Below are 27,099 nucleotides of genomic sequence, written 5' to 3'. Positions count from 1 at the left end.
AAAAATCAACCAGAAAAGTTACTTATTTTGCGTACGCTGCCTAAACTATAAAAGATAGAACCATAAAATGTTCTAATTAATTGTAGATCTTATAAATATCTACAAAAAAGTCCGCGACACACTATACCCATCTATGTCGAGTGAGGCACAGCAACCATTTTTTTGTTTAAAAATCTTGAATTTTTTTTGGACTACATTTAAACGCGTTTATTTTACTCATGCTATTAATCCTTATCAAAATAAATGATTTCATCACTAAGAACAGTTTATGGAGATAATATTTGGTCTTTGAATGATTAAAATTGGACGTTTGGTTTTGAAGTTATGGCGAAATTAAAATATTACGATTTCTGCTGCACGGCCCGTTGTATTATATTATATAAAGAGGTAATGTCGTTAAGTTTGTTTGTAGGGGGTAATCTTTAGAACTACTGAACCGATTTTAAAAATTCTTGATGATTTAAATCTCTTTTTAAATAAAAAAATGGTTGCTGTGCCTCACTCGACATAGATGGGTATAGTGTGTCGCGGACTTTTTTGTAGATATTTATAAGATCTACAATTAATTAGAACATTTTATGGTTCTATCTTTTATAGTTTAGGCAGCGTACGCAAAATAAGTAACTTTTCTGGTTGATTTTTTACACCTTGTGTCCGAAAAACCCAAATATCTTACGGAACCCTATTTTTTTCCAAAATAAAATATAGCCTATGTTACTTGTGGATAATGTAGCTTTCGAATGGTGAAAGAATTTTTAAAATCGGTCCAGTAGTTTTTGAGCCTATTCAGTACAAACAAACAAACAAACAAACAAACAAACAAACAAACAAACAAACAAACAAACAAAGTTTTCCTCTTTATAATATTAGTGTTTACTCATGCTATTAATCCTTATCAAAATAAATGATTTCATCACTAAGAACAGTTTATGGAGATAATATTTGGTCTTTGAATGATTAAAATTGGACGTTTGGTTTTGAAGTTATGGCGAAATTAAAATATTACGATTTCTGCTGCACGGCCCGTTGTATTATATTATATAAAGAGGTAATGTCGTTAAGTTTGTTTGTAGGGGGTAATCTTTAGAACTACTGAACCGATTTTAAAAATTCTTGATGATTTAAATCTCTTTTTAAATAAAAAAATGGTTGCTGTGCCTCACTCGACATAGATGGGTATAGTGTGTCGCGGACTTTTTTGTAGATATTTATAAGATCTACAATTAATTAGAACATTTTATGGTTCTATCTTTTATAGTTTAGGCAGCGTACGCAAAATAAGTAACTTTTCTGGTTGATTTTTTACACCTTGTGTCCGAAAAACCCAAATATCTTACGGAACCCTATTTTTTTCCAAAATAAAATATAGCCTATGTTACTTGTGGATAATGTAGCTTTCGAATGGTGAAAGAATTTTTAAAATCGGTCCAGTAGTTTTTGAGCCTATTCAGTACAAACAAACAAACAAACAAACAAACAAACAAACAAACAAACAAACAAACAAACAAAGTTTTCCTCTTTATAATATTAGTGTAGACAACGGGCCGTGCAGCAGAAATCGTAATATTTTAATTTCGCCATAACTTCAAAACCAAACGTCCAATTTTAATCATTCAAAGACCAAATATTATCTCCATAAACTGTTCTTAGTGATGAAATCATTTATTTTGATAAGGATTAATAGCATGAGTAAAATAAACGCGTTTAAATGTAGTCCAAAAAAATTCAAGATTTTTAAATAAAAAAATGGTTGCTGTGCCTCACTCGACATAGATGGGTATAGTGTGTCGCGGACTTTTTTGTAGATATTTATAAGATCTACAATTAATTAGAACATTTTATGGTTCTATCTTTTATAGTTTAGGCAGCGTACGCAAAATAAGTAACTTTTCTGGTTGATTTTTTACACCTTGTGTCCGAAAAAACCCAAATATCTTACGGAACCCTATTTTTTTCCAAAATAAAATATAGCCTATGTTACTCGTGGATAATGTAGCTTTCGAATGGTGAAAGAATTTTTAAAATCGGTCCAGTAGTTTTTGAGCCTATTCAGTACAAACAAACAAACAAACAAACAAACATACAAACAAACAAAGTTTTCCTCTTTATAATATTAGTGTAGATAAAGAGGTAATGTCGTTAAGTTTGTTTGTAGGGGGTAATCTTTAGAACTACTGAACCGATTTTAAAAATTCTTTCACCAGTAGAAAGCTACATTATTCCTGAGTGACATAGGCTATACGGGATCTTTAAAAACCTAAATCTACGCGGGCGAAGCCGCGGGGATCAGCTAGTATTATATACAGAGGTAATGTCGTTAAGTTTGTTTGTAGGGGGTAATCTTTGGAACTACTGAACCGATTTTAAAAATTCTTTCACCAGTAGAAAGCTACATTATTCCTGAGTGGCATAGGCTATACGGGATCTTTAAAAACCTAAATCTACGCGGGCGAAGCCGCGGGGATCAGCTAGTTATCTAAAAACTCAAATGTAAAGTCATGCTTGAAAAACATTTTTACTCTGATATAAAGATTCGCACACCAATAATGGTGTGGACGAAAAGCATCCTACATTATTTTCTTTATCATTAAACAATGGTACCTAACATTACTAGAGTTATCTACTAACAAAATGTGGAAATAGTACAGTAGATTAAAAGCTCCATAGGTATTTGGAAAAATTTGAGGTATCTTTTTCATCCGATTATATGCAAACCTTAGGTAGACCGTATAAAAGGAAAAGGTGACTGACTGACTGATCTATCAACGCACAGCTCAGACTACTGGGATAGGGCTGAAATTTGGCATGCAGATAACTATTATGATGTAGGCATCCGCTAAGAAAGGATTTTAAAAATTCAATCCCTAAGGGGGTGAAATATTGGTTTTATTGGGTTGTAGTCCACGCAGACGAAGGCGCGGGGCTCGTCAAAATATAATCATAATATATAAGTCAATGAATATAATATAGGTACGTAATGAAACGATTTGATTCCCCAAAAGGTCAATTCAATAAATCTACGTTTGATATTCACATCAGTGAATTTACATTTAACTAGGTAAACATTTAATTGGTAGATTCACATGTGCGCGCTCATGTAGGCATTCGACCTTCGTTTCCCTATTAAGATACGTTCATTCATTATTTCACGATCAGCTTATTGAAGTTAACCGCTAAGAACCTTTTAAAAGGCACGTAGGAAAAATCAAACGTACATCATTTATTAGTTTGTATGAAAAATAAATAAGAAAAACAAAATGTAGGTAGGTTGCGAATTGTGACAGAAGACAATTTAGGTAAGCTGTGGGTAATTTAATAAAGGTAAGGTGTTTTGTTTGGACGAAGGTGCCCCAAGCCGAAGGTTCGGTCGGACACTATATAGAAAACTAGCTGATGCCCGCGACTTCGTCCGCGTGGATTTACGTTCAAAATCCTGCGAGAACTCTTTGATCTTCTGGGATAAAAAGTAGCCTATATCCTTCCCCGGGATGCAAGCTATCACTGTACCAAATTTTATCAAAATCGGTCCAACGGATGGGCCGTGAAAAGCTAGCAGACAGACAGACAGACATACTTTCGCATTTATAATATTAGTATGGATATTCTTTCCGATACTCTGACTCTACCTACCTATCTTACACGTACCAACTTTCGGAATTCTTTCCTAACACAGAATTGAACTTATTGAGTTAAGGGTTCTAAGACAGGTTAATTAACCTAGTTAAAAAACAAAAATTCTCTCGGTTTTTTTGTGGCTTGAAAATCATGAAATTACCACTCTATAGGAGCAAAACATATGTGTAGATAATACACAACGATACAATAAGTAGGTATGTATAGAATATTAAATTAATCAAAGTGCCATTTTAAAAGCCGATTCACTGCGAAGTAGGTACTCACTCAATCCGTAATAAAATCCAATGCAATTAAGTGGGCATATATTTAAACGTTTATAGCTGCTATGGGTGAGGCGGAAACTAGGTGACCCATTTCCCCATCGTCCAGGGACAAAGAGACAAAACGACGTTTGTTATGACAAGAAGTTACGTCGTTTTAGAAATTAGAACCTCGATCCCCTTGCTCCCGAGCTTTGTACTCTGTAGATGCATTTCTTCCTTTTCTCTCATTACTGTAACTCTAATAGATAAAGCGAGATGAAAGTTGACTGAGTTTTCAGAACTACGCAGTTATGAGATTTTCAGAAAGCTTCTTTGTATGAAGGTGATGGAATTACAAAGAATTATTGTGCATAAAATGGGACTGTGAATACTTTTCGAGTAGGTAGTTTTTTATGGAACCCACCGCAAAAATATCCCAAAAAAATCCTAGCCTATGGCCAAAACCCTTCTCACTATGAGAGGAGACCCGTGCTCTGTAGTGAGCCGGCGATGGGTTGATCATGATGCTGATGCATAAATGAGGGATAAAATCATATTTTGAGTTTCAGCCCACGCTGTATCGACCGGATACATTTATTTTTCTTATTTCCCTTTTGAGGTACGGACGTCCTACAGCCAGGCAGATATTTGCATATTATATGGTTGTATCGGCCCACGCGGCCAAGCAACTGTTGTTATTTACTACATAATATTATATCCTTTCTTATATATATACCACTCGGGATACCCTATATGGAATGCGTGACATTAACTTTGAAAGCTTTTGTATTTTATTTTTACCTTCTAGTAATTTATCAACACGTCGTGATTTTGGTCATGTCAGAGAAATTGGTATTAGCATTCTGCAACATGCGAAGTGAGAGGCCTAGGTTTGATTCCCAGACTGTACAACTTAGTTGTCTGCCAATCCGCAGTTGAGTTTGGAGAGGAGACCCGTACTCTGTAGTGAGCCGGCGATGGGTTGATCATGCTGATAAGTGATAACAATTTAGTTACTAAGGCATCTTACTTTTAGAGCACATCTTTTAAAATAGCTTTTGTAACTCAGTGCGCCTGCACCACTCCTTGCCCCTTTGCTAAAGAAAGAGCTTAGATCTACCCTATTTATTCCAGTAAAGGTTAGAAGTATAATAATACCTATCCCAGAATATATACGATATAGTGCGTTGAAGATTAAGGCGAACTTTGATTGGACTCAAGTTCGTCGCGCGTTGTAACTTGCAACACACCACAACACAGTACCTACATAATGTGTTTGCGTCTTCAGAAACTTACGTAATACACGAATTATAAGATTTATGTACTGTACTTATGTGCTAACTTACACCTCCAGCTAATTGAACAGATGTTTCATTTACTCACAAAACTCACTCTGACGCGTTGAAGATCCGCGATCACTGCGCCAGATTGCGTTACTTTGCAATACACCACAACACAGTGATGTGTTTGCACCTTCAGAAGTTTACATAATACACGAATTAAAATATTTATGTACTCTTTCATTATATGTAATGTAGGCAATCTTTGCCAACTTACACCTCCAGCTATTTGAGCAGATGTTTCATTTACTCGCAAACAATCGGCAGCGCGCTGCCGCCGTGAAATTCAATATTGCGTCAAAGCAACACACTCTTTACTTTAGCCGTATTTACAATCACAGTCACATACAGTTTTCTCTTTTAAAATGAGTAATCAATAATACCAAAATAGTTAATCATAATGCATAGGTACAGCTACTCATATACATCATCATCATCATCATCATCATCATGATCAACCCATCGCCGGCTCACTATAGAGCGAAGGTCTCCTCTCAGAGTGAGAAGGGCTTTGGCCATAGTCTACCACGCTGGCCATGTGCGGATTGGTAGACTTCACACACCTTTGAGAACATTATGGAGAACTCTTAGGCGAAGGTGAAGGGAAACATCGTGAGGAAACCTGCATAGGTTTCCTCACGATGTTTCCCTTCACCGTCAAAGCAAGTGATATTTAATTACTTAAAACGGACATAACTCCGAAAAGTTAGAGGTGCGTGCCCGGAATCGAACCCCCGACCTCCGATGAGAAGGCGGACGTCCTAACCACTAGGCTATCACAGCTTATCATATACCTACTTCATACATATACATACAGTTTGTTTAGAAGCAGGCGTTAGTTTGCCGAAGTCCATGATATACAAGGAACCAAAAATGTTTTGGGGAATTGGTGTGGTGCTGCGTGGTGGTGGTGCGTATTAATTACTTGGTGGCTGGCTTTTCCTGTATGTTTAGTAGTGGGAAGGCGGGAGGTGCATATCGCATGCTGCATGTTGCACCATACAGATTTGTCTGTTGCGGATCATATAGCCAAATTAAGCTTTTGGTTCCTTGTGTACTGCGTCAGTTATATCAAAATTTAGCACAAAAATAGCTCTTATCCTGAAGAGAAAAGCATAAAATCGTTTTTATCCCAGACAAATAAATCGATTGAAAAAATGCGCACCGAATGATTGCGATCTTCGGTCGGAAAACCTAAATCCATGCGGATGAATTTATGGGCAAAAGCTAGTTTTACAGAAATCCTTCAAAGCTGACGTCCGCGACTATTTAAATTACCTACACACTTTTATAAACCAGTTCCGTAGTCCAAACGCCATTTCCAAGAGTGATGTTCGGGCATAGATTTTCCGGCAAACGGTTTTAATTATCATGTAGAGACAAACTCGACACAGGGAGTGGCAACCTAAAATACCTATAAGTGACTCGAACCTTGAAGACGACAATCTATTAGACGGGCGCCTAGCCATATTTCTGTCGATAAAGAATTCAACTTGCATGCTGGAGGAAAACGTTCGCATCTAGGTTACTCAGGCTCGGTGCTTTATTGTTTTTACGTGACTGATATGACTATAGATATGTGCATACATATAAAATGTTGAGATAAGAATATAAGTAGTACATTATGTTGGTATTATACAAACGCCGGGTCAAGGCTAAGGTGCCGACAGCTTTCGGTTCGCAAAGCTATATAGGGAAATAGGCTTATTTTAGCTCCTGTTTTAATCGCATTCGTAGATCGTGCCCACGACCACGGCGTGTTCTACTTATACTTCGAACACCTTAATTTCCACGCTGTTGTCTCGACCAACATCGGTATCTTTTTGTTTGTTAATTGCTTAATCCATACATGTTCTTGTCGCGGTAATCCGCACGATACACAATGGACAAGACGACACGAAACAAGGAAGAGCGTAAAGTCCGTCGTAAAAAAGCGCTAGTTTAAATTTTATAGCGCAATTTCAATTGGTCTGTAAAAAACCGTTTTATTGGAGTCACATCCTGGCTGCGAGGTCATGCGTGGTTCGGATAGCTCTAATTAAACACTGCCCGCGGGCTCTTTCGAAACCGGGGCCCGTTGTGTTGCGAAACCCAAGCATGCCCTTTAAAGTTTTTTATTGCACATCAACATGTCTACAGTTTTACTGCATATTTGGGGATAAACAAAAGCCCATACACTCGTACAGTGCACTTTGCGTTATGAACTAAGAGCCAGCACGTGCCAGACCTTCATTATTTTATAAAAGCTGAAAGTCTCTCTGCGTATTGTCCCCAACACAAGGAGGATACGATCAGCGAACATGAAGTTTAGATTATGGTGACTTTGGAAGATAACATGTAATAAAGGTGTAAAAAAACTTACGTAAAAGTATAAAGTCTAATTTTTCTTCTTCTTCGGAATGGTATTAGAATTTAGAAATTACGTCTTGCATTGCCAGGCACTTAGTATCGTAGCAATCGCCTGCCAGACGACCTTGAAGTTTTATTAAAGTTTAAGGGCGTCTGGCAGGGGTTGCCATGACACTGACGTGTACGCAGAGAAACTTTCAGCTTTTACACAATAACGAAGGTCTAGCACGCGCTGGCTCTTCTCTATTACACAATGTATCCTACACTTTTGTTTACCAACTCCATAAACTTACGCCGGTTCTCTTTTGTTTGCAGATCGCGTAACAACGTTACCTCCCCGTGAAGACTTCTCCTCGGAAGACTTATGTGCCATTGGGAACCAGTTTACCACAATCAGTGATATTTAGCCTTAGTAACATAGTGATAGTGCGTAACCGTGATATAGACTTAGTGTGTTAACCGATAGTTTTAGTGTGAAGTGTAACCAAAAAGAAGCGAAGCTGGCTCCGTATAAGGATATAATGAATTCGTCGAGCATTAGCTCAGCAGTGCCGACGATCAAATGTGAGGATACCTCCCCGTCGCCGACCGGCCCCGTGGGAACGGACGGGGAGTCAGGGGCGTACCTTAGTGTGAACGTGAACTTGAGTGCTGCTATGATGAACCTCCTAGCCGCGGAAACCGGTGGTACCACCACTCTGCGGACTCCAGAAATCGTGAACGATGTCATCACCATGACAAATCCCTTGGATCAGTATAACTACGACAAAAATTCTAGTTTAAAGGTAAATATATAACTTGTATCCTTAGGCAGAAAATAATGTATATCGACCCTAAGAAAGAGATAGCGGTTTTGTAGAGCATTGTCTCTGCCATTGAGACCGACAAAACGTCACCTAAGTATGAGTGACAGAAACAACGCTCTACAAAGCCGAAATCTCATTCTAGAGGTCGATGTACATTGTTTTTAGCCGCGTACTGTAGAATTAAGTTTCCGCGTATAATATTATGAGCACATGATAAAGGTTTGGACAGATAAAATTTGCGATGAGGGGGACAGCGACGCGGAAAGATCAACTCATCTTATAGAATTTGCAATAAGTTTACCTCTTGGAAAGTCCAGCAGTGGACGCAAACAGGCTGATGGATTGGATTGGCTTGATACCTGATAAAGGTGCGCGTAGGTGCAACGCTAAAAAAAGTGTAACACGCATTTAGTATTCTGCCAAACTGCTGCACTTTCGCTGTGCGCCTGGGTAACCTTTTGAAATAGAAAAATAAAGTTTTTTATTGGAACAAACTTTTACAAAGTGCTTTTGATTTGAACCGTCAATTGAATGTACCACTAAAGGGCTCGGAATGCCCTTCCTACCGAGAAGAACCAGCAAGAAACTAGGCGGTTGCTCTTTTAAAATATTCTTTAATAAGTTAAGGTCCTTGGACTTGATTCTTTGACTTTGTGGAGCCTTGATATGGCTGGTTAGATGGGTACCTAGCTGAAAACCTCCATTTAAAAGATTAACGATGTGCGATAAAGTTATTAGTAATAGAAACTTAGTAGGTAATCGATAACGATGTAGTCATCACGTTTAAGTATTTATATTTTAATGAATACCTAGAATAGTACATTTAATGGTCATGTCTCAAGTAAATCATCCGACGGAATAATAGAAAAACAAATACACGTAATAGTTGTTTATTTAATAGGTAGGTTGTGTTAATCTTGACCTTGGTACCTACCGACTAAACTCTTAATTAGTGACCTAGATTGGTAGGTATCTATTTAAAGTTAGAACTGCACTTTAGATTAAGTGTTTGATTGTAACCATTTGGCAAAATTTCCAGTAACAGTCGTAGTTAGATTTACAATGTAAGCCATCGTACAAAAAGGGTAGGCTAACCATACTATACAAGCGAAAGTGGCTTACTAGTTTAGCCTTCGCCTTCTATTGGGGGGACCGGGGTCCGGGCACGCATTTTAAGCAATTCAATATCACTTGCTTTAATGGCCAAGAAAAACAACATGAGGAAACCTGTAGGTATACCCTGAGAGTTCTCCATGGTATTCTGCGTGAAGTGTGTATTTGACCGGGCGTGGTGGACTATGGTCTACTAAACGTCCACATTCTGAGAGGAGATCTTCCTAAGTTGTGGGCCGGCGTTGGATTGAAATGGTGATGAATTGAACGATGAAACATAGCATGAGCTTCTTTGCACAGTGGTGGGATTTCTATTTTCTATCCTTGCTTTTCCGAATTTTGATTCATGGGTGGGTCAATTTAGAAAATCACCTTTCCAGATAACATGAGTTCCTAGTACCTACCTATAGTACGCAAAAGGTCAAGATGGCAATCGAGGTGGGGACGCCCCGCACACCCGCACAGCCCTACCCCTGTGCAAGCGAGCGCAGGTGACATGCGTGTGTGCGGAGCGTCTCCCTGCCTCATACTCCTGCGTACTATACCTAACCACAGAAGATATAATAGTACTAAACCTAACTTAGTAGTATGAGTTCCGTAAGATCGCGATTTAGCATTAAATCGTAATAAAACATCCCTAGAACTCCAGCTACCAACCTTGCACTTTTATAGATTACTAGTCGATCAAAATGCAAAAGAGCTCCTTGCAGTATTTAGGTCTGTTGCACGCGAAATGCTCGTTCGAATGCAAAGTAGGTAAAGTAAGCTTATTGAATGTTTGCCAAGCGTTGGCCACGTAACACCACGTGACCATTAGCCGTCATTACCAACCATTACAAACATTGGATAATTCTAAGCGCCAAGCAATTTGAGGTCATGCACCTCAGCTGAGAGTCAGACACAATGTCTTGGTTACTTAACGTAAAAGTAGACTATCTGACGCTGTTAATTATTGTTTAATGACTTGTTTTTATAAAGCGGTTAAAGAGGACAATCATATTAATGTGGTCAATTCGAATGAATTAAGTGTTATATTACGATAGGAAATACGACCTAAAGGTCGTATTTGAGTGAGATAATGCGCGAAAGGGAATTGGGTACAGTCCTTTTTATCTTTTTATCAGAGATGGCAATGGGTATGAGGCGGGGGCCCCCCCCGAACACCCGCACGTCACCCGCGCTCGCCCGCACCGGGTTAGCGCGTGGGCTGTGCGGGTGTGCGGGGCGTTCCCTCTCCGATTGCCGTCTTCTTTGTATGCCAGACCGACTCGCACTTGACCGGTTTTTTTTAATAGTATTATACACGATGCAAATCCAAATGAAGTACTTACAGGTGTTAGATGGCTATGCAGTCAAATAAAAAAATCTTCTAAACCTCAAGTACACAGGTAGGTCATATTTGCACAAAATGATTGCTTAGCCGACATCTCAAGCTTGAAGTTACCTTCAAAATTAATTAAGTATAATGAGCAGGTAGGTAGTTATCGAGTAAATAAGGTGATAATCCATACTTTAGCTACGAAAGTGGGGATACTTGCCTGTAGACAAATTCCGGAAAATTAAATCCAATGGGATTTTTGAAAAATTTTGATCCGCGCGGACAAAGTTGCTGACATCAGCTAAATAATTTAAATAAATAGTACTAGGTATCTACTCAAGCAAGACCAATGTATTATGCCTAGAGGCTAGAAATTAGTATTAAGTTTAGTATAAATAATTTAAGTTAACATAGCTATCAAATTAGGTTAGCCTGTAATAATAGGTAGTTTTAAGTTGTCTAATACTTAAAATACAAAAATAGACTGTTTTTAACCGACTTCAAAAAAAGGAGGAGGTTCTCAATTCGTCGGAATCTTTTTTTTTTTTTTTTTTTTTTATGTATGTTCCCCGATTACTCGAAGACGCCTGGACCGATTTTGAAAATTCTTTTTTTGTTTGAAAGGGTATAGTTCAAAGTTGGTCCCATTTAAATTTGGTGAAGATCTGATGAACATCTTCGAAGATAGATACTGGAACTCCTCAACGGATAAGAGTAAATTGGTCGCGATCAGTGTAATAGCTTAGTAAACAGTAGATTTTTAACCAGTCATAGCATAATTCCATGGGGCCACTAAAAATTGTGAAATAAAAAATTTTTACAAAAAAAATAAAAACCGACTTCGATACACAAACACTAAAAATTGAAAAATAATTTAATTTATTACCGAATATATTATGTATACAAGAGTTAATATAGTTCCATAATAATATTTTTGGGGTCGGTGCCAATGAGGTGCCATTGTGGAGTCTCATAAAAATATGAAGTCTAGACGATTCGCGCAGCTAAAGCTAATTGGCACCGGCACTAAAAATATTATTATGGAACTATATAAACTCTTGTATACATAATATATTCGGTAATAAATTAAATTATTTTTCAATTTTTAGTGTTTGTGTATCGAAGTCGGTTTTTATTTTTTTTTGTAAAATTTTTTTTTAGCAATTTTTATTATTTTCATATCAGTTGTTCTTAAATGCATGGTAAATTAAGTCAACCCATACTAAAATTATGAATGCGAAAGGGTGTCTGTCTGCTAGCTTTTCACGCCCCAACAGTTTAACCGATTTTAATGAAATTTGGTACAGAGTTAGCTTACATCCCAGGGAAGGACATAGGCTACTTTTTATCCCGGAAAATCAAGGAGTTCCCACGGGATTCTTAAAGGCCCATTCGTTTAACCGATTTATATTGCATCCCGAAAATTGACATAGGCAACTTTTATCCCGGAATATCAAAGGGGTTCCCTCGGGATTTTTAAAAACCTAAATCCACGCAGCCGAAGTCGCGGGCATCCTCTAGTAGATAATAATTTCACAATTTTTAAGTTATTAAAATGAAAAATAAAATAAAAATAAGAAAATAAAAAAACTATTTTGTTATTATTAAATTCGAGCAATAGCTGGATAGGTTAAATATGTTCTAGTATGTAATTTGTTACGTAATAATAATTATTTACACGTAGGTACTAATCGTACGCCATTACCCGTTGCCGTAGTTATAAATGTGCTACCATCAGAATTGTATGCAGCGCGGAATGTGGAGCGTGAAATGGCCACGAACAAAAGGCTAATCTGGTGCGACATCTTGTCGATCGTCGCTATTATGTTTAATTCCGCTATTTGCATATCCGTCTGTAGGTTGCCATTGTTGCCTACATGCGGCCTTAGGTAGGAAAGTTGTATCAGCTGTATCGTAAAACTGTGGCTGTATTATGCAGTTCATCCGCGTGGATTTATGTGTTGAGGGTTCCGTACCTCAAAAGGAAAAAAGGAACCCTTATAGGATCACTTCGTTGTCTGTCTGTCAGTCGGAAAACCTATAGGGTACTTCCCGTTGATCTATAGAATCATGAAATTTGGCAGGCAGGCAGGTAGGTCTTATAGCACAAGTAAAGGAATAAATCTGAAAACAGATTTGTGGTTAAATCACACAAAAAATAAATTAAAATGTGTTCATGAAGTAACAATTAGTTAAGACCGAAAGGCAATTTTTTTCTTTAGGTAATTAGCTAGAGCCTTTTATGTAATTCATTAACTGGAAATAGTTTACATATCTTAATTTCTGATTCAAAAGTGAAGCTTGAGTTTCCGTATGGACTAATGATGAAATCAGTAAAAACTTAACAGGAGTCGGGCGTTTTTCAATGGAAAAACGCCCGACTCCTGTTAAGTTTGATGTAAAAAAATGAAGTAAATTGAAAATGAAGTAAAAAAATGAAGTAAATTCTCACGACAAAACAACTTAATTTAGTGGTTATATAATCTAAAACATAGTCTAAGGAAGCACATAAAAAAGCCACTTTAATAAACATGGTACCGTCAAGGAACATACATTGTCCATTTAGCAGGCGGGCGGTGACATGGAAAATGTTCCATTAGCCGCTTGACAGGCGTTCTCAGACCCGACGCTCGTTTCCCGGCCACAGGCGAGCCGAAAATAGTATCTATGGCTTTAGATTGGTCATAATGGATAGACTAGGTACCTATTTTAGAGATATGCTTACAAATCATAATATAAAAACAAAAATAAAACGGCGGCTTTCTCAATGAAAACTAGCCAATTACACAAGAGGTTATATAGAGCACAAGCGTGTGTACAAACACAGGTGCACTCTCTAATTTCTTTACTCTCATAGTCCCATATGAGACTCACAGCAGTCCGATACGACCACAAAGAGATCAGGCGCAGAACAGACGGCCTAGGTACGTGTTCTCTACAATATAACACCGCCAATTTCCCAACTCTAAGGCTGCTACTGAAAATTTCATACAGAATTCAGATTCAAATCCGGGAGTTTAAAAAATATGATCCGCATAGTTTTCTATGGGTAGGTTGGTTTGGTATCCATATATAGGTAGGTTTTATAGTGAGGTATGAAACAAATTTGACCACACTCATTTATTTTAGGTAGTTTATCGTAAACTAACCTTGAATTTTAACGGGAAAACCGCATTGAAATCAGTTCAGCTTTCCTGTGATGTCTGAACATATTTTTCGGCCTTAAAAAGTTCCAGTCTAGTTTTTTTTTAAATCATGCATAATCAAATTACAGAATGGAAGCGGTAACGACTCCAACTCCTCGATGTCAAACAGCTCGTCTGCTACCTCACCAGCGTCAGGCACTCCGCCCAGCATACAAAAGGTAATAATTTCCCCTTAGATACGTACCTACTCTATTTTAGTCTACCTTTTTTGACTAGTGGGAGGCTTCCGCCGTGGCTAGTTACCACCCTACCGGCAAAACCGTACCGCTAAGCGATTTAGCGTTCCGTTACAATGCCGTGTAGAAACCAAAGGGTTTAATAAAAAGGGAAAACTGATGTTGGAAGGGCGTTCCTAATCCTAGCGGCTTTTTTACGCCACTTAGCAGCAGTCTCCACTCTAGGACTCCAATTACGGTCATCGCCCCTACGACAAGCATGGCCTGGCCTGCTCGTATGGCACTGGCCTATAGTAAGACTGTCAGTCAATCAGAGGTGATTGGAATCGTTATTATGCCTACTGGTGGTCGATTCCGGAAAACCTACATCAATCATTATTACAATCTCCATTGTTATGATTGGCTGAATTTATGGTATTCTAGTCGCAGCAATGCATTGTATAGCCAATAGTGAACGAATATGAACCAATCCGAGGTGATTGCGATCGTGTCATTGTAGCTGTCATATTTTCGTAATTGAGCTCTATGTTGATCCTTTTATAAAACACAGCACTACATTTATTTATGCAATCTTTTCACTATCGCCTGAATTTAATAAATAAATAATTTATCTATCTGTAATCTGTCAATAAGTTACTTAGCAAATTTTTAACAAATATCAAGTTGCTAAGTTACTTATCGACGGATAAGAGGTAGGATTGATTATTAATATTATATTAATTTTGGCTGTGCAGTGCAAGAGTGCAGTGAAGGATGTGTCACTCCGATGATCGCATCATTTTCATAGCTTATATAAAGATATGAAAATGAAGTGATTCTACTAATTGTGGTTTCATACGCATCCAATGACCCATCACTAAACTTCCGTCCTCACGTAATATCTGGTGCAAAACTGCAGATATTCTTTAGATTTCAAGTACGCTAATACTTATTTAATAGCTAGGTAGTTAGTGTTACCGCTCTCGTCTTCCAGCGGTAGACTGTGTTTATAAAATAAATAGCCGCTACGATTCTTTGAATTTTCAAATGGAATGCCAAATGCATACACTGCAATTTGTGCACATTAGCTATTTGATACCTATCTGCTTTTCCTAGTATTATAGATGATGATTAGGTACCTACCTGACTATATTAGGTATCTAGTACCTACCTAGATACTTTAGATACCTAGCTTTTGCCATCATCTATAACCATTAAAATAATTGCAAATTATAAAATCAAGATAAAACATCACCTTCACGTTTAAATACATCATTATATTGATGACATTGAATGTTAACTTATCATAATCAGCTCCGCCCCCCACAACAATTTTTTATGAAGGCGGAACACAAAAATTATCACGATTTAAACGAAAATCCCCGCCCAAGGGTCAAGAGCTAAAAATTATACCTACACGTAAAAATCGTTGTACCTACCTTACTACCTATAAAATAAAGTTTAGTTAAAATAATATGGATGATGCATTTTGCACACAAGGTAGTCAAAGTTACACAATATGAAATAGAGAAAACTGCATTAAAGGAACATCCTAGGTAGGAAAAAGTTCCGACTTTTGAAATAAAGTGTAAACTCTATATAGCGAAATTATCTTATGCCCGGGACTTGTCCATGTCGAAAAAAAAGAGGAGGAACACAAAAAAATACTTCTAAGCTGTGATCAGGCTCAATGTCCTTGGTAAACTATTGAATAACATGTGGCAAATTACATGGCTTGCGGCTTTCATCTTAGCAAACTGGCACTTTTTTCTCTGCCAAGGTCATTCAGGAAATTATGCTTATTATTAATTATTCTTGTAATAATATAATCAGTTATAATATTCTCGATGATTTTTTTCTTGCAACTTCAACAATGGACGGACGTTCTTAATGTGAGAAAAATGAACACTTCTAACGACTATTACAGTGGTAAAAAATACGATTGCATTTACTTTGCAGTGCCAATAGTTATCTGCGATTAAGTATTGTAATTTATATAATTGACGGCATAATAATTACTATTATCGATGCAAGTATAAAATCCACTAGTAGACTATTAGGAGCCTCGTAGTGATAGGTAATAATTTATGACTTAGGAATAGGATGGAGTAGTTGAAACTTTATAGTAGGTAGGTATCTGCGTGGTACTCTATTGTAGCCTAAGGTTGCGCTAGTTATTTTCGAGCATGGAACTAGGAATCAGTTAGCCTAACAGTAACAGGCAAATTCAAGCGAATTTGAGCTGTACCGGTACGATGCTGGATAGAAATCAGTGCTTTCAGTTACGATTTTCTTTTCATCCGTTTCTGTACGAATTCGCCCTAAATTACCCTATTTTTTTTTCAAAATAACCTGATTGATTAATTATATTAATAGGCCTATTATAGAGAACAACACCGTTTCCCATTTTTAATATCATTTCATATCATCATTGAATTAATTGGTACTTACTTAGGTATATTTATTTTTACAATAAAAACGATATATCGTATGTATTTTTGTGGTTGCCTAAATACCTTACCTGCATAACATGGATGTTCCATTGTTGTGCAACGCTGAAAAAAATATTAAGACATCAGTTTGTAACAAGTAGGTACAAAGCTATTCAATTCAATTAAAAAAGATAAATATTTTTTAAACATTATAAACATATAAAAGTAAAAGTTAAAAATTTAAATTGATGCGTGACCACGACTTCGGAATTAACATTACCCAATCAATAGAATCCAATGTTAAGAAGATTAAGCTCACGATTTTATTAAAAATCAACATCATTAAATTGTTAATTACATTTTAAAACGTGCGAAGCTTAATTAAGTGTTTATCTTTAGGTACTTAAATAAAATGTTTATCATTAGTAGGTAACAATTTAAATCAATTTAAATTAAACATTCAGTTTTTTACAATAATCGCTTCGTAATTACTTCATCACGATGTACCTAATGGTACCAACTAGAGAGTTAAAATCGGTCAAGATCGAGTCTGATCGACACAAGAAGGGTTCCGTACCATCGTAGGTACAAGAAATAGCACTTTTTAAATTTTCATTGCGGCTATTTTGAATTTTTTGTTATGTATTTGTTGTTATAGCGGCAATAGAAATACACGTTCTGTGAAAATTTCAACAAGAGATTTAAATGATTTTTTTGTTTCCAGACTTGCTCGGAACTAATAAAAGCTGGTTTGAAGCTTACCATCGAGTCGAAGAGAAAGATGTCGGGCAGCGACACCGATGGTGGAATCAAACGGATGAAGAAGGAAGAAAGTGATGACGACTATGACAGTAGTCATACGCTCGCACCTAAAAATGAGGTGAGAAATTAAGGTTTCCTTAGCTGTAGTTCAAAAATTAATAAGTGTTCTTCACTAGCTGATGCCCTGGAGAATTTTTGATTTTCTGAGACAAAATATTTGCAAGCTGAAGTGGCAATGGGCAGGTCATGCCTGTCGCAGAACCGACGGCCGATGGGGCAGACGTGTTCTGGAGTGGAGGCCGCGTACCGGTAAGCGCAGTGTGGGACGAGCTTCTATTTTGGAATATTAGTATGGAAGTATGGATAAAATAAAATAGCGTGTCAGTTTGCCATGTGTAGTACCTACATTTTCACGTCTCAAGTGGTTTTGAATGAAGGAGATATCAGATTTGTAGAGCCGCTGCAGAGACAATGGTCTCTGCCGCGGCCGTTGAGACCGACGAAACGTCATATAGGTAAGAGTGACAGAGACAACGCTCTACAAAGCCGAAATGTCATTCTAAAGGCCGATGTACTTTCTGCCGCGTACCTAATGTACATAGGCTACTATTGGGAAACATCTCAATTCCAGAAGATATAAAACTTTTATCTACTCAACCATGTTCAAAGTGAACGCAAGAGTAAGTTGGTAAGAAGGTATACTTTAAATCAAAGAAGTCCGATTCCATTAGTTAAAGGAATACCTACATAATATTTCTAAATGAAAGCATGCATCCTGATTCCTCACTGCCAGAGACAATAATTTCCCATCAAGTTTCGATCGGGAAGTTAAGTCACGATCGAAACCCATTTGCAATGCCAGTAGCCAACCTTCTTTGTAAGCTCATAAAACTTCAATAAAGCCGTTGAATTACAATGCAGCTTGGCAGCTATAAAGCCAGTTTAGTTTCGATTCGCAATCTTCCTGGCCTATGAATGAGTTCCTGGTACACCCATCAATGACTAGCTTCGACAGTTTAATTAACATGTAGGTTCGTTGAGGTATTCGATTTTATATTCCTTTTGATTCTAAGGGGGCGTCCATAAATTTCGTGAGATTTTTAAGGGGGAGGGGGTCAAGTCAAATCTCATTTAATCTTACGTTGAAGAGAGGGGCCCCTGGCAAATATCACGCAATTATTTTCTGATTGAAACAAAAAAAATTATACTACATATTTTGGTCCATTTAATCCAGATTGTACCTACATGTTCAAGATTTAATCTTAAGCGTAATCGTAATACGATTAAGATCCTTCACTAATTCGTTTGAAAGAAAATAATTTCATTCATACTTCGACGGTAATTTATGGACGCCCCCTAAGAAACCCAAATTTTGAACAATCTCACGTGAGATTGTGGGATGTGGGAAGGGGGTTGAATAAAATCTCACGACATCTCACCAGGGGGGGAGGGAGGGACAGAAAATTCAAAAAAACACCTCACGTAATTTATGGACGTCCCCTAATGTATTAGCCTGGAGGTAAACAATCTTTATAAAATTAAATTAACTGACATATCAAGGTTACAGTTATCTCTAGGTAAGTAGTTTAATCTCTATAACGTACTTCGTGACTCAGAAAGGATTTTCAGAAAGTCCATTCTCGAGAATCATTATTGAAGATAGAGGAGCTTAGGCAGGTGTATTTTGATGATACTAATATTATAAAGGTGAAAGTTTGTATGGGTGTGTATGGAGGTTCCTATGAGTATGTTTCTTTATGGAATAAATTACACAAGGATATAGTTATGTCAAGCTCTGTTAACCACTACAAGAACAGATTAGACGAACATTTGGAAAACTCCAAGCACTTATCAGCGAAAGCTGCTTAGTCTATTATAAATAATAATCAATAGAGTCAATAGACGTCCACGGCTGGACATAGATCTCTTGTAGGAGCTTCCACACGCCACGGTCTTAGGCTCCCTGAATCCAGCGGCTTCCTGCGATTCGTTCGATGTCGTCTGTATCGGTTCATTCATAGAATCTTTCTTTTACAGCTCACGCCGGAGGACGAAGAACGGAGACGGCGGCGAAGAGAAAGGAACAAGATAGCGGCAACCAAGTGCAGGATGAAGAAAAGAGAACGAACAGTCAATCTGGTGAATGAGAGCGAAATACTAGAGAACCAGAACATTGACCTCAAAGCTCAACTGAAGGTTAGTTGAATGACTAGGAAATTTTAAAACAGCGTAAAAATATGAAAACATAATATGAAAAAAATTGTGTAGGTAGATAGGTACATATGACAAAATATAACTATGTATAACGCGTAAAACTTAACTCCTCACGCGCCATTTTAACTTTTTGTGTCAAATTTCATGTCAAATGTACGATTTTAGTCCTTATTTTAAAGATGAACCCATAAACCGTACTTTTGACATGACATTTGACCCATAGAGATAAAATGGCGCGTAAGGAGTCATTTTGTACGGACTATAGCACCAAACAGTGAAATCGATTCTTTCGTTGTACTTGACAAACGTTTAAACTGATCTTTTGAGTTCGCAGAAGTTTTTTACGAGTTCATTTCCGCGATAAACTATTTGCAGGGTTGTTACATTGGAGATTTCAGCAAACTCTTTAAGTTCTCATAATATTTTCCACGGGTATCACGAGACTGAATACTTTTAACAGTACCTACATCTGTACATCGGCCTGGACTCCGGACATTATCTAACACCTTGTATATTATAAATTATTAATATTTTGTGATCTTATCTGGTGGTACAAAGTGAATTAATGCAGTCTAAAATGGAAGCGGCCTGACCTGAAAGGGATACCTACTATGGCAGATTTATTAAATCCTGTTTACACATAATCGTACTTATCGGAATTTTAAATCGCTTGGCGGCACAGCTTTTGCTGGTAGTGTAGCATGTAGGACCGAAGTTATCAAGACTTTGGTTGGTGGCTAGACGTAGCAGGCAAACAGACGAAGCAGATAGACCAGACGAAGTATTCAAATACAAATACCAAGTCTATACTTGGTACCGATAATGTTATTTAGACATACCTATCCACATAAAAAAGTAAAAAGTTTATCGCTTTGTAATGACACGGATGCAAGTTTATCGGCCCACTCGTTAGCGTTAGTTTAAATGTTAATAGAAATACCAAATTCAGATAAGGTAACCCACCTTCATCCGTAATTAATTAGAAAAGGAAACTAGCTTATCAATGCTATAATTAATATATTTATTTATTTATTTTTATTTTTATTATTCATGTACCAAAAATTGTAGTTACAAAGTAATAATAAATTAAGTTACATATACCTACTTATATACGGGTATTGTTAGTTATTGAATTAAAACTGCGTTTGTGAAAGTTAACGAAGTGGGCATTGCCATTGACTTATTATAGTAGGTAGTGGGTTACTACTTTAAAGTAGGTCTAGATCAAGATGCTTAGAAGAAACTTACAAACAATATGCATACTTATTAACAATTGAGGATACTTACCTTATACCTACCTCATCATCAACCCGCCGCTGCGCCGGCACACTACTGAGAACTTTTGAGAACATTAAGAAGAACTCTTAGAAGTACAGTTTTCCTCACGATGTTTTCCTTCACTGTTAAAGCAAATGATATTAATTCCTTAAAACGCACGTAACTAAGTCCGAAAAGTTAGAGATGCGTGCCAGGGATAGAAACCAAGACCACTGAGTCTTCACTAATAAGCTAACACTGGTTCCGGATTATAGGATGCCTTCGTCCTTTACCAGACAATCAATAAGAGTAATTTATTACCTATTTTGAATAAATCATTTGACTTTGACTTTGACTTCGTCATCTTTACATTCTTTTAAAAGTTAAATAACGATTAAGAATGGAAAGTTAAAAACCTGATAAAAAACTGACTGATCTATTAACTCACAGCTCAAACTACTGGACATATCGGGCTGAAATTTGGCATGCAGATAGCTATTATGACGATTTTTGAATATTCAACCCCTGAAGGGGTAAAGTAGGGGTTTGAAATTTGTGTAGTCCACGCGGACAAAGTCGCGGTAATGAGCTAGTTTCATATAAAGGCCAGAATTAATACAGAAGTGTTTTCATAGAGCCTTATAATCAAATAAATCTTTCCAGGATCTGGAAGTCCAAAAGCGGCAGCTGATCGACATGCTTTCCGTCCACTCGGCCTCGTGCGTTAAGAACAACTGCTCCAACGCGAGGACGTCGCCCACAGCCTCCTACAACCTGCTGCGAGCGTACGAGCCCCCGACCACATTCCCCGCGAGCTACGACACGCACTCTCCCTACATCCGGCCCGAGTCGGCCAACATACTCGCTTCCAGCTACACCTGCGCCACCTCCCTCAACGGCGACTCTGTAGACACGATATCGTCCCTCGACGCCACGTATATGACCCCTCAAGCGATAGAGTTAGAATACAACAGACCGGACAGCGTCCTCAGTCTGCCCCCGAACTCCGACACGAGTTACATAAACACAGACGGCTTCCTCCCTAAGGCCACAACAATTTTAGGCCCCATAGAACCTGAGGCGGAATACTATGAAGCCGATTTAAATTATGTGACGGCTCAGCAATGCCATAGCTACCCTATAAATCTCCAGGATTCTCAAACTAAACTCGGCACCAGCCTAAACGACGGCTGTCTTGTTTAGTAGCTCGCCCTCGCTGCTCTCACGTTATTGGGGTCCAAAATTATTTTCACATGTATACGTATTGTAATAACTAGACTAGACCTTGGAATTCGATCAGCAAATTTTACTTCGTGTTTAAAAAATTGTTATTAAAAAGACCTAAAGTTAGTTATTTTCGATATTAAAAGCACTTTCTTGATTTGTCACGTCGCGTCGTCGGAAAGGTATTTCGAAACGAAATCGTATGTCTACTGTGTAGAACAACAACGTAGATTAGTAGGTATGGAGATTGTAACGTTAAGGTACGTTTTGGTGAAGCACGACGTCATAAACAGTTTTTGTCATCGCGGATCTCTTTCTTCATTAAAACGTGGCTTAATTTAAAATATTGCAAATAAAAAATGAGTAAAACAGATAGTCGCCGCTATGCGGCATATTACGATGTCACATCATGTTAATTTATTTGTTTTAAATGTTTCAAGTGTTGTGAAATAATAAGATTCACCATTACTGTGTAACAATAGGACTGTGAAACAGTCAATAGATAGGTAGGTACCTACATCTATTTTTTGATTCTAGATTAACTCTAATATAACAGCGTTCATTATTTTTTAAGTTCTATAATTTTGCTTTGATCTGTACAAAATATTTATCTTTAATGATTTTAAGCTTATTTCGTGATTTAACGACAAATTGTATTTTATAAAACGGGTGCATACCACCGTCGACGACGACGACGCGGGTACGATATCCGCCATGACTAATGCAACAGTCTAAATATCGGCAGTAAAAAATATATACCCGTTTTATACACTACGATAGGATATTTATCTTTATTTAGATCTGATTTATTTAAGAGGTGGTGCAATTGCTGGACGGATTGTAAATAACCGATAGCTACAAGTGTCTAGTCTCCATTTTATCACGTCAAAATTTAAAATACAAGCATCACAGTAAAATATAACTTTCAGTACAATAAAATAGATACCTCCTGTTAAAATTCCGTATATTTTATTTACAGAGAAATATATTTCACAGATTTTAAATGGGATATGGATATTCCATAAACGTTGTTTGTTAAGGCTTAGATTTAGGACGCTTTAACTCAGAATAAGTCGTGATAATATTACTTATTACGGATAGATTACTTAAGTATAGAAATATTGCATATTCAGCTTATGTACTAATTATAACTTATATATAATATAATAACACTTAGTGTTCAAGTAAAACACCACAGAAAGTGCCTGTTTCAAATTCAAATAATAATTAATGTATTGGCGAAATAATATTTATGTGTAAAAATATTCCTGAATAATTGTTTCTACTTTTTATATTATGAACAAATTGAGGTGCATTACATTGTTTCAAATACCTAAATGTAAAGACTTTTTAAAAACCTAAATGAAGTGCCTTGTGAAAACACACCTTAATAATTATTATGAAAGATTACTTTCATTTGTAATCAATAATAAATAATCATCTAAGAGAGGTTTATTCGTAGTACACTCCACACAAACGTATAGTACGCGACAGGTCGAGATGGCAATCGGGGAGGGAACGCCCCGCACTATCCCAGTGCGGGCAAGCGCGGGTATCGGGGCGTCCCCCACCTCATGTCCCGATTGCCATCTCGACCTGTCGCGGAATATAGTTTGGCTCTCATTTGAATACTTATCTATCAAACTCAATGGACGTTCTAGGAACTAATATTTATGTCTGTGGTTTTCTATATTTCCGTTAAAATATTAAGTTTCAAAGTTTCTCGGTCTCAAGAATTTACATTTTTTTTAAACTAGTGTAATTTTGAAAATAGTTATATACGGAACTACAGCCATAGATTTCTAACACATGTCTACAAAACTATATCGAGTTTGATTGGTTAATATTGAAATGAGAACCAGTCTACGTTTATATGGAGCGTGTGACGGAGAAACTGCCGTTAAAAGCTATATATATATGCAAGACAATGTACTGAGCGAATTATAAAAAGATAACTACCTAATATTATTGGGTATGTGAAATAACAGTATTTCTTGAAACAGTGCCTTTTACTACCAGTGAAACTAGTCTCACGGCTGCCCAACGTATGCGGTATAACAGCATAGACGCAGCCAGTGGCGCGAGCATTTATTTTTATTTTCTTTTTGTGATAGTTTGTTCAAAAATTGTAAAGTAAAAAATAAAATGAAAAATACATTACTATTTAATCTTCGCTCTTGTTCGAGAAATACCTACCGGATCAGATAGCGCTTTTTCATTTGCTAACAAAAACAAAACATTGACTTTTCTCGCTACTTTCAGTTAGACGTAAAATGATACTGACAGTGCTAATTTTAGTGTACACTATCTCTAAACTATACTAAAATAACATAAAAATTTATTTGCTATAAGTCGGGGCACGTAAGTTTAGCGCTGAACGAAACTTGGAGGGGATAGCTGCGCATGGGTACTATCGCGCACGCAATACAATCATTTCTTTAATTAATTAATAGTATTTAGCTATTAATTAATTAATTAAACAAATTTAATTAAAAACAACGAAAAATTATTAACTTACAAAAATTAACAACAATGACAATACAATTCAGAACGCGACTGTACACTGGAAGCGCGCGAGGCGTCCCAGCTATCCCCTCCACGTTTCGTTCAGCACTAGACTTACGTGCCGCGATTTAACAATTCTCCCCGAGGAAAAGAAAAGAACTAGATTTAGTCCCTGGTCTAGTTTAGACTAGAGATTGTGTACAACAGCATTAGTGCACTATAGGCTTAATGTTATGACTAAAACAGTGCTAGAAATATTCACTCAGATTACGTAGCTCTTACCAAATGTGCAAGATTTTTTACGTACCGACTGTTTCTGTACCAGAAAAACAATTTAAAGTATTTTTATTATCTTTAAAACTATACTACTCTAGATTTTCAAGTTAATTATATTTTTGTTAAAACCTTTTGATATTATATAAATATAAAATATTGTACGTTATTATTTTGTATGAATGGAACATTTTTGTATATTTCACATTTTCTAATGAAAATGATTGTGAATAATATATCGTCGCTGTAATCTTACGCCTAAGATTAACCTTGTACGATATTATTAAGTCAGAGATATAATTTTATTTATTTGCTTTAAAAGCATGTCATACGGTGGGACAAATGATGTTATCTTTGCAGAAAAATAATGTTGATTTTTATTGTAATTTTTATATAAAAAGTGCCCAAACAAAATGTTTACTTATTGTACAGGAAAAATGATTACCGTAAAAACTGATAAACATAATGTTAAAAATCAATTATTATTTTTTAAATAAATTTTGGTATAAAACATCTGCATAATAACAAAGTATTGTTTTGTTTAACATGTCAAAGGTTATAATTTTATTTTTGTAATGATTTATTTATTTTTGATATCTATTTGTATTTAATATGAGTATAATATTATATAATTTATTGTATTACCTACTTAGTATGTACAAGTAATTTTTAAACATTTTATCATTACTTATTAATTTGTTATGTTGCACTTCTTATAATGATGTAAGTATACAATTTTTTTTATTTATAACGCGTAAAATTTAACTCTTCGCGCTCTATTTTAACTTTCATGTCAAAATAACGATTTAAGTCCTTATTTTAAAGGTGAATAGTACTTCATGACAGTTGACCAGTAGAGTTAAATGGCGCGTGAGGAGTCATTTTTGAAGGACTATACATGATTTATAAAACTTTTAATATTACACCTACCTATAATTTTATCATCTGTATGTTTTAAACATGAAAACATTGTATAAATTGATTGATAATTTTATAATTACCTACCTACAAATTATTCGTTTTAAAAATAACGCCAATGTGGCTGCTAGCACATAACCGAAGACCCAAACTTAATTTATAATTTACTAGATGATGCCCGCGACTTCGTCCGCATGGATATAGGTTTTTAAAAATCTCGTGGGAACTCTTTGAGTTTCCGGGATAAAAAGTCTGTCCTTCCCCGGGATGTAAGCTAACTCTGTACCAAATATCATCAAAATCGGTTAAACTGTTGGGCCGTGAAAAGCTAGCAGACAGATAGGCAGACACACTTTCGTATTTATAATATTAGTATGGATGTAATGTATGTATCTCTAGATTCTTACATTTTCTATAAACTAGAGCGAGATCGAGATACATATTCTGCCCTAATAATGCACAATACACTATCTTTGGACGTTTGTAGCCAGTGTATGAAATTAAAGCTTAAGGATTCTTGTTACTTTCACGAGTTTTAAAGAAATGAAGTTGTTATTGTAAAATTTTATTCTAATACATATTATGTTGTCTATAAGTGTTAAACATCACTTGTACCTGCTTCTTGAATATAAATATTTTGACAATCGAAGCAAAATTACTGTGCTTATCTACTGAGAAATAAATCGTATATTGAAATATTTTGTTTTATTTCCTTATAACTCGTTATCCTTCACATGTCTCGCTAGAAATTCATTATATATTTTAAAATTTTCCATACGTTTACGAAACTATCTTTTTGAAAATAGATTTTCACGGATTTCATTTTGAATATTTTTGAAAACATGTTATTGGTGGGCGACTTCAAAATGACTAACGCCCACTGAGATTTTTGGCTCTATCAATTGTATGGGACTACCCGAGAGAGCGCAATACTGACTTCTTTCCACGGATAGAGTATAGTGAGAATTTATTTATTTATACTTTATTGGATACAACACATGTAAACATATCAAAAAACATACCAGGGTCTTATTCTAATAGCTAGTATGCAAAGGGGGCCTTATCGGTAAAGCGATCTCTTCCATTCAACCTTTAACGAAAGCACGAGTTGGTACGGCAACCGAAATATTTACGAAAGCGGCACAATACTTTGTAAGGGCGGTTACGCACTCATCCGATCCGAGTCCGTGAAAATACGTTCCGAAGTAGTCATAGAACAATTTGTATGGTAGCTTATGACATATACGAATATGACGTAGATATTTTTTATATTCGTATTTCACGGATTTGGATCGGATGAGTGCGTGATCGGTCTAAGAGTCAATTTTATTAAAATAATTTTGAGGCTT

At 36.5% G+C, this 27,099-nt stretch overlaps 1 protein-coding gene across 1 annotated transcript in view; it reads left to right on the top strand.

Moving 5' to 3' along the window:
* The window catches only part of Atf3 (Activating transcription factor 3), an 82,461-nt gene extending 57,743 nt beyond the window's left edge, over positions 1-24,718 (top strand). The window contains exons 2-6 of the mRNA XM_034977011.2: positions 7,883-8,352; positions 14,079-14,168; positions 17,322-17,477; positions 19,397-19,555; positions 21,494-24,718. Of these exons, the coding sequence (XP_034832902.1) occupies positions 8,089-8,352; positions 14,079-14,168; positions 17,322-17,477; positions 19,397-19,555; positions 21,494-22,033 (1,209 nt within the window). The 5' untranslated portion in view covers positions 7,883-8,088 and the 3' untranslated portion in view covers positions 22,034-24,718. The remainder of the gene's footprint in view (positions 1-7,882; positions 8,353-14,078; positions 14,169-17,321; positions 17,478-19,396; positions 19,556-21,493) is intronic.
* Positions 24,719-27,099: the final 2,381 nt, after the last annotated feature.

The sequence above is a fragment of the Maniola hyperantus genome, chromosome 16 (genome assembly GCF_902806685.2).
Source record: "Maniola hyperantus chromosome 16, iAphHyp1.2, whole genome shotgun sequence".
NCBI lineage: Eukaryota > Metazoa > Arthropoda > Insecta > Lepidoptera > Nymphalidae > Maniola > Maniola hyperantus.
This window is presented reverse-complemented; position numbering and strand designations above follow the sequence as displayed.